Here is a 15,056-nt window from a genome sequence, read left to right as displayed (position 1 = left end):
AAAATGGACATGTTTGACAACGATTATTCATTGTGATTATGTCCAATGGTATGAAGGCTAAAGATAATAAAGCTTTTTTTGTATCTTTAAGATTAATTGCAACTCTGCTCTGCTTTCATTGAGATGCAGCGTCCGACAAACTAAATTAAGTTCAAGGGCAGCATGAATGTCGTCGGCATTGTGAGCGATAAGATATGAATATAAATATATATGAAGGCTGTCACTCAATTGCGGGTGGAACGTTTGCGAAAGTTACGCAGTAGACTGACTGCAGTTATGCAAAGGGCTTAAAGAAGAAGCGAATTTTTACGATTTATTTAACAAAGACTGCAATGAATACGAATTTTGTTCAAAGAGAATAACAAGTAGCTTTAATACCGAGCAAACAAAGTCTAAGATTGGGTGCTAAGACTTAAAGACTTCAACAAAGAAACTCACATTTCCAAGGGCATAAGCATAAAGGAAAGTATGAGACAAGGAAACTTCAGAAAAGAAACCCTTATCAAAAAATATATAAAATTCACTAAAAAGAAACCCAAAAACATTCACGAAAGTATAACAGCTAAATGTTGCTCCTTCAAAGAGCATAAAGCTGCCTGAAAGGAACATAATTCTCAGCTTGGTTGGTCAATTGTCGCAAACGGCAAATTTGCTGGCAGATTATTTGTAGGGAGCGGGTGGGTCGGTCAAAAAAGATTCATAAATTATTCATGGCGCTACTCACTATTTAGCGGAATCATTCAATTGATATTCGTTGCTGCGCGAGAAGCATTCCTGAACGCCGGCATCGAGCCAAAGGCGTTTCATGGCGGCCAGCAGCTCCTCTGAGAAGGGTTCGGTGTCATGCATTCGCTGGCACACATCGAATACCATTTTTGCATCGCTCTACAAGAGAATGATGATAATATATATATAATTTGATAAGAGTTGTAGTTGGGTTAGTTGACTTACCTCCCGTTCGTTATTGCTATACTGAATACTAAGATTTGGCATGGCTCGCAGTATGGCAACTAATGATTGTATTGTGTTGCTGTAGACAACCGGTCGATATTGTTTAAAGTCCTCCGCAGTGAACCCGCTCTCGTGAATGATTTTCATTTGTTTGACTATTGTGCTTTTGCCCGATTCACCGGCGCCTGCAAAACAGAAACAGAAAGAGAAAGAAACCAAAACACATTGAGTTAGAGAGAATTCAAAATATGCTTGCAACTGCAACTGCAACTGCAACTGAAACTGAAACTGCTTAAGGCAACAGCAACACACACACAAGATGCAAAGTGCAAAAAAATACAGAAGGCGTCTGATTATGTGCAGTGACGCAAGACGCACACACAAACCCAAAGGGGGGGAGGGTTATAAATATTTATACACAGAGATTACAAGTGCATAGTTCGTCGTCGTCGAGCTAAATGTGTGCGCTTTGTATTATACAAGTAGAGCTTAATGGCCTTTAGCACACACAAACAGACACAACGACGACATCAGCAGCATTATCATTATTATCATGATTATGATCATGATGAGCATTGAGCAATCATCTTATGCTCCTCGCTTGGACTTGGCCCTTGAGCCATTCCACATTCACAGTGTTCACAAAAACAAAGGATTAATTGTTGAGCCAACGTTTTGGTCAACTTTGCTGCTCTCTAACACACAAAAAAGGAAAAAGAAACAAACTAGCAGAAAAAACAGAAAACGTTGACCAAATACATCCATCAAGCACTTTCGTTAGCCTGGCTTATGCACCCTTTCATTCCCTTTCTTTTCCCTCCTCTTTGAGTGGCAATTTCATGTCTGCATTTTACGTCTAATTTTAGCTGCATGAGCTTGCAGTTTTTCCCCCCATCATAGGCACCTTTCATAGTTTTTCCCGATAATTGAGTGGGGCTTTTTTTGTTGCCTGCACTTGTTGATAATCTGCGCAGCAAAATTGTTTTTCAAGCGCACATTTACATTATCCTTGATTAGGAGCTTGTGTTGAGCTTTAGCGCAGCTTTAAACAGTATCTATTTCCGACTCTAATTGGAAGAAGTTCCACGAAACACACTTTGTGCAATTAAGGTGCAGTAAAACTACGAGGAATGTTGTTGTATATATGTAGTATGTATAATATTTAAATTTCTAGGTAAATTGAATGATTCTGACTCTGCCCTTGTGTGTTACAATTCCCTCCCACGGCACACAAAGTAATAAAATTAATGACAACACAAAAATTAATCTTATATCAATCCACAACACACATACAAAATGCCAGACAAAGTAGTTTACACACAGAAAACAAACAAGTCCGAGAGCTAGAGTAGAGTGTGCTCGACTTTGAGATACTGATGGAGAATCTGAAAGCGATTTAAGTGATTCTAAATTTGTATAATCGCATTCGTTTTTTTTTTATGATTTCAGAAGTCTATTACAAACTTTATTAATGGGAGACTAATCTTTGCCAATTTCGGGGTCCGTAGTTTGAATAGTTTAAAAGAATGAGATGTTTATAAGGGCGGACAGACAGACAGACGGATAGCCGGATATGCAATATCCTCTTTGCTGTTTTCATTGATCTTTTTATGCGCTCATAGAGTGAGAGATGCTTTGATGCTTTCTTTGATCTGCTACACATATTTGTGGATTATAATACCCTGTTGTTTTATGTGTACCGGGTATAATAGCACTGGAAAAAAAAGCCCCAATGGGAAAGTTTGCCATCTCCCGCCCCTTCTATTTATGACAGTCAAAGAACATTTTGTTGGAATGCGCTTTGGGCTCCATTAAGTTCAATCTATATTTAGAGCATATATGAAAGGGTCGCTCACTTAACTTAACGTGTTGCGCCTCGTTTACATGTCCATAAATTAACAATGTCTGCCCTTCCATGAAATTGTTTGGCTTTTTTCTTTTTTGTTACTCCGTGTGAGAAAAAAAAGCAAAAAACAGAGAACAAAAAGTGGGAGAGTTCAACGTGCTCGGAATGTAATTACTGAGAGAATATTTGATTATAAATAATAAGTGTAGAGAAAAAAGAGAGTGCACAGCGAGTGAAAGAAAGAAAAAAGCCTTTTAATCAAACAATCAAATCGCAGTGAGTTGAGGAAATTGGAACAGTTCGACAAGATGTGTGTGTGCTTCGATCGAAGGCGTTGACGGCGTTGTTTATGGCTGACGGCACGTGAAATTAATGAGTTGTTTGTGTAGAATTGAAGGCGAGTGCTTAAATTTAATGCCTACGTAAATTGCATAAATAGTCGAAGCGAGAAGGCAACATTTCCAACGAAAGAGAGAGAGGGAGAGAGAAAGTCCACTTGCAAGGAGAGCGACGGACGACGAGTAAAAGTTTAGTTTTTGATTATTATTATGAGTTTTGCTTTTCTCCGCTCATCTTTTTTTGTTCTGCGTGTGTTTCACTCTCAAAACTTATTTTAAATAAACATTTTTTCCAGCGCAAACACACACACACACACTCAGCAGAATTTAACACACATACACACACTGAAAAACTGTCAGAAATTAAATCTTTTGCCCCGTTCCGAAAAGCCTGACGTTGATATTTGCGAGAGGAAATTAAATGAAATACGAAAAATGTAAACATCAGCAACAGCAACAGCAGCAGCGGCAAAAATGCAGGCACCTTCAAATGAAATTATGGGGGGAAATGAAACACACGCACACAAAGACACACACTCATAAACACTCGCTCCCACACATATTCATACACTTCCATGCAGCTGCAGAGTGCGAAGTCTTCAAATTATGAATATTACTCATTTAACTGGGAATTTTGACACCATTAAAAGCTAAAATGGTAAAGGTAACTTTGCAATTCGACTGAGCTTATGCCCTGTGCAGAAAGCAGATGAATGGGTAGGCACGACTAAATATTATTTCAAAAACTAAAATTCAACTTTATTTAATTGCATTCTACTTTTGTATTTCTTCGTCTTTGTGATAATTCGGGAGAATTTATCTTTATGCAATCTATACATTTGATTTTTAATAGAAATATAAATTTCAAAAAGTGTGAAATAAATTGCATTCTACTTTTGAGTTTGTTCAGCTTTCCCATAAAAATTTAAAATATATAATAATAATTTAAAACTAATCATTGTTGCTAATTGTTTGTTTGCAATTTAGAAACACAAATATTTCTAGATTTCCTATAATGTAAATAAATTATAACATTAAATAAAAGTATAAAGTTAAATTTGTTTACAAGAATTCTATTCATCACATAAATTAAAAAGTTTATAATGGAGAACGAATGTAATGTCATAGCATTGAAATTCACATTAGGACTATCAGCTAGATATCTAATCTAACACGATTTTATAAGGCTTCTAGTAGCTAATTAAGTGCACTCTCAAAATAAAACATTTATTAAAGATGCAATGGAAATTCAACGTTCCTAATAAGTTGCCGTAGTAATTCAAATTCATTACTTAGCAGTAATAATCAAGTATTCTCATATTATATTATTCATTTATTCTATGTAGAAGCTATGTGATCTACATAAATGCATTTCTCATATTTAAAATCAAAATATGAAACATTGTTTAAACTTAAACTAAGCAATCATTAATGTAACATAATAATTATTTAGTGAAATTCTTTGCTGAAACTTTTAATAGTTGACTTCTTTTATATTTAACATAAGTTACAAAAGAAGCGACAGAATTTAGTGTTGTTTCAAAAGTTTGACTTGAAACTAGACAAATCCAATAGACAGAACTACATTATTATAATGTTTATTTGCATATCGACCTTCCAAACTTTCTGTGTGTCACCAAACTATAAACAAGTCATGAAAGTCTCTCAAGGTTTGTCGCGACTTTGTTGTTCTATCTTCGAGTGCAATCCGAATATTCAATAATAGACAAATGACAGCACTAATAGAAAGCAGAAGAAGAAAGCCAATAGATTTTCGAGGTAAGTAGCTAAAGTAATATATTATTACCATAATGCTCGCAGTTGGTAATGGAATTGCAGTTTGCCCTAAACTATTACCGGTGCACATCATAAACATGCATATAGTAGGTATATATGTATAAATATAGTGAACGAAAGGGTAGAAAGAGTCTCGACACCCACCCGTTGATTGACCTTGAACTTTTGCCAGCGTAGTCTGAGTCTGAATACATTCATTGGCCATGTATTTGTACACTCGTATGTATATGAATGAATGTTATTGTGATTATTAAATTTATGGCATTTACATACAGCAGCGAAAGCCCAACCAAAAATTTGATGTGCTGCTGGCGATGCAAAGCAGACTCCCCCAAAATAAAAGAGAAAAGAATCACCAGCCAGCACAAATGAGTTTTATTTTTATTATTTGTATGCTTTTTTGTTGGTTAGATTACTCATACGTCGAGTCAGCATTAGGAGACAGGCTTTTGACAGCTCGTTAATGCCACTTGGCCCCGGCGCTAAGTATGCTATGGTAATTACACCGCCATCGCCACCGCCACCACGATGAGGACACGATATTAATGGGTATTAACTGGGTATTAAACAAGGAGAGAGTCCTCTCCTCCGGTTCTCTGTTCTGTCCCTACTACTACTCGACTAACGACTCACCCAGCAGAAGCAGCTTTATCTCCTTGGCCGCCTGTATGCCATCCTCTTTGAGATTACGCTCGATCAGGCGACTCCGGGCGGCTGCGGCTCGCTCCTCGGCAGACTGTGCGCAGCCCATGGTGCGTATTGCCTCGACGCAAAACGTTTTGAAGGTCGTTTGATATCGGCCAACTGAATGGCCGAATACGTGCGGGGGCAGAAGTTCAACCAAAATTAACGTAACAACAAATCAAATTTGCTGCTCCAAAACTTTGTCTTTTGACGTATTCGTTTCGTTGCGTCGTCTTGGCTTTTATTTTTGGCTCTTTTACTTTTGTTTAGTTTTTCTTATTCTTTTTTGTTTACAATTTAGTTGTTGTACACTTTATGTTATAACACTGCCGGAGAAGAGAGAGACCGAAAGATTTGTACACTTGTCAGCAAATGACATAACCGTGAAACAATTGAATTTATGCGCATTTGTTGACAAACAGCAACCAGATCCAGTGCGATGATTTTGCCAGGACAACACAATCGTTGCCCACGCGGATGCTGCACGAAATGAACGAAGGAAATCCCGAACAGAAACCCCAAAACGAATCATTCGCGCTTCGTGCTTTTTGCCCCTTCTTCTTCCACCAAACCAACAGCTGCTTGGCTGAGAGCGTGAGAACGGGAGAGAGAGAAAGAGAGCGTGGGTTTGGGGTTGCGCTCTCGCGAGAGCGTAAATTGAAAGTTTTCTTATGGAAAGCTTTGCTGTGTGCTTTTTGACTCCTAGCCCAAAAGTGAAAGAATGAATAGCGAGAAAAAGTTGTAATAGAAAATAATACAATTAGCGCATATACAAGATTTTGGGCTTGATTGAGGAAAAGAGCGCGCCATGGGAAAGGTGTGAAGTTGCCAGAGGGATTGGCTGATTGGGGGTTGTGTACATCATATTATTCTCTGTGTGTGCTTGCAACTAGAGCCTTGATAGACACACACACACATACACATTCATGCATACGCACACGCACATGCATGTATAGACAACACGCATACGCAGCGTGTGACAAAACAAAAAGAAGTACAACACAAAAAAAAATATGAAAATGAAGCGAAGTGAAATAGAAAACAAAAAAATCAATAAGATATACAAGCAGAACCACATTGAATGTTCTATTTCACAGTCGATTAATGCATATCGAATATGCGCCTACAATATATATACGTTTAACGTATAGATAAATATATACGTACATATGTATAAATAGGTATGTACATGTATGGTATATATTCGATATGCGTTTATTAGCACTCATAAATAATATTGGCATTCAAATGAATAGCCGTGGCATTATTTGCAATTGCCATTGGACAGGCCAAGAGTTTTTATATTCTGGCTAACGTTGCTGCTGTTGGTCTTACAAGTGGCCATAAACACATTCACACACACTCGCACACAAATGCACACAGGGGAAGAGCGATAGAGAGGCAGAGCAGGGAAGTGAGAAGGAGAGAGAAAGAGAGAGGGGGTTGCTTATTCTGACGCAAAGCAAACAGCAATCGCAATCGAAATCGAAATCGCACTCGTACTCGCACTTCGTTGTTGTTCTTTTAGTTGTTATTTTTCGACGTTTCAACGTTTTTCCAATTTTATTTTGTTAATGCGAAAAACTGTGAATTTTCTTCGCTTTTGTTCGTTCGTTGTTTATTGTTGTTGCACGCCTTCCAGCAGCGTTAAGCACAATAACATGATTCATACGCTTCAATATGAATTTTCGGAAAATGCTTTGCTACAAACAATTTTTTGCTTAATTTTCCACTTTTTCAATTTCATCGCAATTATCAAGCAAATTATCGAGCACTTGTCGCGCCTCTTCGCCTGATTTCTGGGCTGTTTGTCAACGTGCGCGCACTCAAATACTCAATTGTTTTTATTTTTGATTTTCAAAAATGATTTTTTGTTGTATTTTTTGTGAAATTCATGTTTTTTTTGTGTGTTGAAATTCTTTACGTTGTAGGCGCACGATTTGTATAATTTTTGCATTAGGCTAGAAGCTTTTTCTAGCTGCCTTTTTGTCGATTCAGATTGTGTTTCGGGAAATTCGCGTGCGTTGTGAATTTGTTAGACGACGATTCGCTTTGCTCTTAAACTAACCAACTGACTGAGTTGGCTGGAGCTCAACTGGACTCTCGCTGGACTGGCAAAATGACAGCCTGGAGCCGCCCTAAACTGCCTCAATCTCTCACTCTCACTCACCCTCCATTTCCCACTCCTCATACTCTCACACTCGTACTCTCCACACTCGCCTGAAGTCGCAGGCAAAGCATAATACACACACATTACTGAATGGCCGCCAAAGCTTTACAAACGAGTGGAGAGAGTGAGAGCGAGAGAAATAACGAGCGAACGCATGCGCCGTAACGAAAAGCTTGTGGGTGTCCAACAAGCTGGAATGTTCGAAAACAAAAAAGCACAAAAGCTGCGAGAGCGCGCTGCAATTGGTCCAGTTAAAGTAGCGAAACGAAATCAACGAGTAGCTCGAAGTAACGAGTGTGACAATAGCAAGGACAAACCAAAGTAACGAGTTGCCCACGCCACACAGAGAGCAAGAGAGAGAGAGAGAGAAAGAGAGCGAAGGGACAAACAAGTGTTTTTAAGGCAGTTCTAAATAGCTTTGCTATTTAAACACGAGTCCCTCACTCCATTCAGCTAAACCTAAGCCAAAACGCATTAGTCTAAGTCATGTCCAAAGCCAAATCCAAAGCCAAAGCCAGGCAACGAGACCCGTCACGCTGACCTTTTTGCCAAATGACGAGAGCGTTGACAAGTTGAAAATACGGGTCGCATGCTGGACAGACCGAAGCGGAAAGCAACTTGACTACCATCACCATCACCATCATCATCATCTCTGCTGCTGCTGTCGCCGTCGACGCCGCCGGCGGATTCCATAAAAAAGCGAAATGGAGGCCAATTGATGGAACTGCTCTGATAGGAGCGAGATAGTGTTCAGTTGTCGTCATTGTATTGCCGCTTGTTTGATTGAATGCTCAGCTGGACAGCAGAACAGACCAGAGCAGAGCAGCAGCAGCAGTTAATTGACCGAAAGCTTTCTGGCTCTCAACGAGGCGTCAACTCTCAATTAGAGGCATATCGCTCTCGAGTTTCGTCTTGCCCAAAATCAATGCACAGGTTTCGATTCCAAATCATCGAACAATGAGCACACAGAGCACGGAACAACAACAATGCTTAGGAGCAATTAATCTTATTGCAGAACTCATAAAAAGCCAAGTGCCGTCAAGCAATCAAAGCTGCAATCGATTACATTAGCGAAATGCTCAACATACGTTCGACTTCATTATGAAAAACGACTTTTGCATCGTTTGCGAGTCGAGTAAATGGCAATTTATTACTTGTTATTCAAGGGTTTTTCATATGGAAATCAATCAAGCTCAGCTGATGAAAGTCTGTGTATTATCTTAAGAAGAGTTGAGAGTCGAATAATAGGTTCAAGAATAAATAACAAGTAAAAATTGAATGCAATAAGAGTAGATACTAAATTGCATTACAGATTTAAAATATAAAGAATACATTAATTCTATTGAATGAATAATCATTAAATAAAATGTGATTTATATCAATAGAATATTTATTTAAATTTCTATTATAAACATGTTATAGAAATGTTAATTACTTCATATATCCATATATCGGGAAACATTCATTATTATGTATGTATACAAATAGATTATAGAGTTAAAGTATAGGACTATTAATTTTGCGATCAACTAACAAATTGTGAAGTAAAAGAAAATCTATTTGGATTATAATATTTTGATAACAACTTATAAAATACTTTGTTGAATAAAGTTCTCAGTTAAGGAATTGTTGATTAGATTTAAAAGAGCAAATTCGATTTGAAATAAAGCTCAATGTATCTATGAAACTCTCAAAATACTAAAATCTAATGGACATTTTATTTCACAATCTTGCCGTTCAATTTCAATTTAATCACTTATAGAATTTTCATTTATCGCACTCGCAATCTATAGCTGACATTTGCTTAATTACTGTGGAAAATGCACTAAGCATTTCCACACACAATATCTGGCATTTTCTCCACCCCCTCCCCGAACAATAGAATGCTTTATAAATTCAATCCACGCTCTCGGTAAATGGATATTGAGTTAGTGAGTTTGTTTAGCCTTCAATTAGTGCTTTAATTAGAATTTCCTTGGCAATTAATTTATGAACTGCACTTGGAAATTATAATTTGTACAATGGTAACTGATAGTCAGACATTTCCAAGAACTAGCTTTGCTCCTCCCCTCCTTCCCCCTCTCGATTAACTGTGTGGCAGGTAAGCTATGTGGTCGGACTGTTGGGGCAGTTAAATGCGGCGATAATTGGCGTCGATGTCAGAAACTGAAAGGTAATTGCATTTCACGGCAGCAAACGGGCAAATGGCGTGCCAAAACAACTGCCCTGGTTTAATGCTAAAGCTACTAAGTGTGGGAGGAAAAGGGAGAGGGGGGAGGCGGAGGATAGATGCCACATAGAACAACAAATTCAATTGAATTATCATTTGCGAGTCGCCAGTGCAAAAAAAAAGTGAAAACAATGCGCGAGCAAATGAAATTATTGAATGAATTGGGTTAGGCCACAGTTAGGCAGCCACCCCAAGAGGGGAAGGGGGCAGAGAGAGGTGGCGAGGGGGAGCTTAGAGGGAATCTAAGCGGAGCAACAGTAACCGCAGCCAAACGACAACGACAAACAAATTGACTGCTTTTAGTTGCTTTTTTTTGTGTGCTGTATTTTTTATTATCACGCGAACTCTTTTAAATGGCAGTGACTGAAGAGAGGTACGAAAGGGAGCTGAAGGGGGAGCTGCAGGCACTTGTGCTGCACTTGTCGCTGAGAGATTCACTCTGTCTCCCCCTCTCCCGCTCTCTCTCTGTTGTTCTCTTGTTTGTGGCATGTCTGGGGGGCCAGAGCCCTTTGGCACTTCTCGGCGACATTTGATTCGAGTCAATTAAATTCGATTTGTGTCGTGAATTTGCCATGTTTTTATATAGTTTATTTAACGAAGCACGTATATTTGCATAAACTAGGCAGAGCCAAAGGGGTGAAGCAATCCAAGTCATTGCTCTACCCGAGCTATAGCTGAGTGCAAAGCATTCTTTTGCGTTTTTCCAGTTGAGTAAATATTTTTTAGCTAGAAAATCAATTTTCATGGCGCTATTAAGTCTATTTTGTGACCATTTCTCGGAACTGCAAAAACTTAATTTGAATATTTTTGTATACGCTCGACAAATCTGCATAAATATTTGATAATTGCAACACAACTCAATTCACTGAGTTTCATTTGAAATTAAGGCGAATATTTTTAGAAAATATTAACTGCAAATTTAAACAGTAACTTCAGCATTAAATAACAAACTTTTTCATACATATGTACACTGGGAGAAAATGTTTGAAAGTTAGTAACAAAAATCTTGAAATAAGTTGAATCTGTTAAATTTGAACACAGAGGATGAATACCCAATAATTTTCAAATAATTCTAAATTAGGCATTCTTTGAAAAATATTGTGAACTGAAGAATATATTCATGTATTAAGAATGAAAAAATATCAAAATGATAGCCAGAAAGCAAAATTTCGAATCAAGATCAAACATTCTTAAATTTAGAATATTTCAAATACAATCAAATATGTTAGTATTCACTTTTCAACATATTAATTCTATTTCATATTCATACAAATGGAATTTAATTATTTTCTTTACATTTTTTAAGCTACTTTTAATAGCTGTGATTTATAGTTTTTTATTCGCAATCATTCGCATTTAGCGATGCATCTCAATCCGCACTTTCAGCACGTTCACAACAGACACTTAGAGTGCGATATCAGATGCATTTTATAAACATGACTATGAGGGGAATGAAAATGAGAATTTATTACATCAATTTGGTAGGCGTCTCATGCACAATTTGGCTTTGGGCATTGTCTATAAATCGCCTGCTTCACTTTGCCATAAAACACAAGCAGCAAATGTTTCCTCGATAGCCTCTTTTGGCTGCAAAATTATGCTAAAGTGTTAAAGCTTCCGGAGCACAAACCGGAGCAGGAGCAGAAGGCGGACCATTTGTGTACAAAATGCCACGCCCCCATCTGCTCCCATGGCTCCTCATATATGGCAACTGGCAACTGGCAACTGTTGCAAAATAACGTCCTCTGTTCTCAGTGTTTGTCGCCTGTTGTCGTTCATTGTTTGTTGGTCGGCTTCCTGCCGCCATTTGATGCTTCCGGTCCCGCATTTCACCATTCGTCTCTGGTCCAAAAGACCAAAGTGCAGTGCACAACAACAACAAGAACAGCAACAAGGGTATAACATGAACCACTTTGCCCCACATTGAACCACATTGCAATTGGCTTGTTACCTGTAGTGATTATAGCACTCTGTACACAAAGTCAAAGCGATGAAGTGAAGAGCAGCAGTTACCACATAGACTTAATTATCTGAGGCACTTTATTAGACAGTCTTGTTAAATTTGACTTGTATCGAAGCTGACTTTTAGTGCTTATAGAATGCAAACTATAATCGAAATATAGGCATAAGCAAAACAATTCATGTTTTGGGAGGAAATAATTCGAATAAAAGACTAAATTATCTGAGGCACTTTATCAGTCTTGTTAAATTTGACTTGTATCGAAGCTGACTTTTACTGCTTATAGAATGCAAACTATAATCGAAATATAGGCATAAGAACAACAATTTTAAGAGGAAATATTTCCAGTTCAAGCTTAGCTCAGACAGCAGCAGATGCCTCGCTTTGGAGCTTCATTTAGGATGTGAAATTCGCATATATTTTTAATACTCATAATGCAAAGAGGTTTAATAAATTTACGAATAAGAAATGGAAAGAAATTTTGTTTTCTTCCTTAAATCACAAATACTAAACTCTCGAGTGTTGAGTTAGAGTTGCAATATATTCTAGTTTTTATCTTAAATTCGGATACCCAAAAAATCATATTATTAGAGACTGTGATTTTGGTATACATAATAATAAATATCGACAGAATAAATTCTGAAAATTTCATAACGATTGCATAAACTAAACACTTGTGAAAATTACAAAATGCTACACCCAATAAGTTTGCAATTGGAGAATTACATTTGGGAATGCATTTGAATAATCAAATACGGAACGAATTGAAATAATTTGATGGCGATCGTATAAACTATAAACTTATAATACCCGCTACCTCTTTATCTCTATGGTATATTTCGAATGTAGTACATCGGTATACCATGTATGTCGTTCGGTATTTTTTAATTTATTTGGTATATTTTTATTTCACAGTCGTAGTTTTCCAACTTATTAAATATCGAATTTGAATGCTTTGCAGATATTGCAAAGTTGAGCAAAAAGAACTGCGGTTTTTTTAACTTGTTTTGTGTGGTTAACATTGAGGTAAATGGGATTAACTGGCGATACCCAATGCCAAAGTCAGTGGCAGCTTAAGTGCTTAACTGTCAACCGAGTAAGTTGTCCGTTTAGAAGTTGGCCCGCGCCTCAACTTGGTGCCTCAGTTGCTTTTGGGGTTCGAGGCGCACGTGCAAACGCTTGAATGTCAAGTGCTGTTTGGCGGATGCAGGCGCGCCACAAGACGAAGCGAAGGAGATGGAGGCGGAGGAGGAGGACGAGGAGATGCAGCAGAAGAGGTGTAGGTGGCACTTGAGAGTCGGAGACTGGTTGCATCCTCTCACGGCGTCTGTTGCATAGTTGTTTACACTTGAATTGCAGGCAGCAGCAGCCACTGCAACAGTTGCAACAGTTGCTGCTCTTGCACCGTGGTCTGACAACCTTTGAGAAAATTGTCGATTTGTCGAGCTGTCTTCAGGTTGCATAGCTAATGTGACGTTAGCCTCGCAATCAACGAACTAAAAATGAGCACAAGCACTCTAAAGAACGATGACATGCAACCACCTAATTGTTGACCCAATTGTTATAATACTATATTATTCATTTTTTTTTTGGTGGCGTATTTTGTTGTTGTTGGCCACACGCTAAGAATAAACTTCCCCATGGATGATGCATCGACAACCTTGAGCCAAGGTATTTTGACAAAAAAAAATGTACTTGTGCTTTACTTTTTATCACCTGAGGAGTCGCATAACAAGTAAAATTATTTTATGTCTTAGTTTGCATGATAAGAAGCTAGAGTAAATAATTTTATTGTCTTGCCTTATCACAATCACATACAAATGAAGTTGCATTCCACTGTGCTACCAAAATGCAATTGCTCTATCAACGTTTGTTTAGAATAAACAATAAAAAAAAAACACAAAACAGCAACTACAACTTGAAAAACAACTCAAGTGCTCTCAGTGTGATAAAGGAATTTACATTTACATCGACCATAAAAAAAAACAGACTGAGGTATATAAATCTAATTTTTGTTTTAAAGAAAATGTTGTTTGTTGACTGCACTTACCGAGTAGCAAAAGTTTAATGTCCTTTGCTGCCTGAATGCCATCCTCTTTCAGATTCTTCTCGATTTGTTTGGAACGTTGTATGGCAGCGCGCTCTTCAGCTGATGTAGTGCAGCCCATTTTGTAGTTGAAGACTTCGCTTGTTGTATTTGTTGTTGGTGTGTGTGTATATTTGTTGTTGCAGCTACTGTTGTTGCTGTTGCTTTGGCAGCACTTTTTTGTTGGTAGAGTTGTGGGTTGATTTGTTGTGTGGACAGGACAGCAACACAGCCAACAACAGTGCGCGCAACTTGTTAGTTTTCCTTTTATTCCTTTGTATTCTGGTATTTATTATTTACAACTGCTTAAAATTTACAATAATTAACACACTGCAAGCGATTATTAATTTGTGTATTCTTTTACATACACACATAGATATGTATTTATTTTATTTGTAGTTGTGTTTTTGCTGGGGAAATGGCAACTGAGCGCACAGCTTCCAATTGGATTTTTTTCTGCATAAACAATAACAACTGACCGTTCAGCCATTCAGGCACGGGAAGTGACAACAACAACTACAACTCAATGGGCAATGAGTCACACACACTCACACACACGGATCCACATACACACACCGGCAGCAGGCTGTGAGATAACAGTGTGCCCAATGTGTCTGCTTGACAAGTGCGTCTAATTTTATGGCCGCCACTGTCTGGCTGTCCAATAGGGCGCGCGCTATTATAATTGAACACAGCCTTTGTTGTAGTTGTTATCAGCCAGCCGCAGCAGCAGCAGCAACAGCAACAACAACGACACAACAGCAGCGGCTGTGGTAAAGTGCTCTGGCCAATTTGCATATGGCTTGAATGAAAGAAAATATCTACTAAATATATACATATATTGAAAATATATATTCATCAATGCCATTATATCTAATCAGCAAAAATGCTATCGAAAATGACTAAAAAAAAGGAAAAACTTTTCCGCCTTTTGGCAATTTATCATGTACTCTCATTTAATTTCTTTTTTTTTTGGGAAAATTGTGCATGTAGT

At 37.9% G+C, this 15,056-nt stretch overlaps 1 protein-coding gene across 3 annotated transcripts in view; it reads right to left on the bottom strand.

Annotated features, from left to right (window-relative positions):
• The window catches only part of LOC132792714 (G protein alpha o subunit), a 37,394-nt gene that overhangs the window by 21,412 nt on the left and 926 nt on the right, over positions 1 to 15,056 (bottom strand). Inside the window, exons 1-4 of one of the 3 annotated variants that reach the window (XM_060802164.1) lie at positions 7,541 to 7,665; positions 5,566 to 5,942; positions 952 to 1,136; positions 725 to 885 (exon numbers count right to left, since the gene is read on the bottom strand). In XM_060802164.1, coding sequence (XP_060658147.1) covers positions 725 to 885; positions 952 to 1,136; positions 5,566 to 5,683 — 464 coding nt within the window. In that variant the 5' untranslated portion in view covers positions 5,684 to 5,942; positions 7,541 to 7,665. Of the gene's footprint in view, positions 1 to 724; positions 886 to 951; positions 1,137 to 5,565; positions 5,943 to 7,540; positions 7,666 to 14,026; positions 14,393 to 15,056 lie in introns of those variants that run through there. The other 2 variants (XM_060802163.1, XM_060802165.1) reach the window with 2 other exon arrangements.

This window comes from Drosophila nasuta, chromosome 3 (assembly GCF_023558535.2).
Source record: "Drosophila nasuta strain 15112-1781.00 chromosome 3, ASM2355853v1, whole genome shotgun sequence".
Taxonomy (NCBI): Eukaryota; Metazoa; Arthropoda; class Insecta; order Diptera; family Drosophilidae; genus Drosophila; species Drosophila nasuta.
The sequence above is the reverse complement of the archived record's forward strand: the minus strand, read 5'-3'. Positions and strand labels throughout refer to the sequence as shown.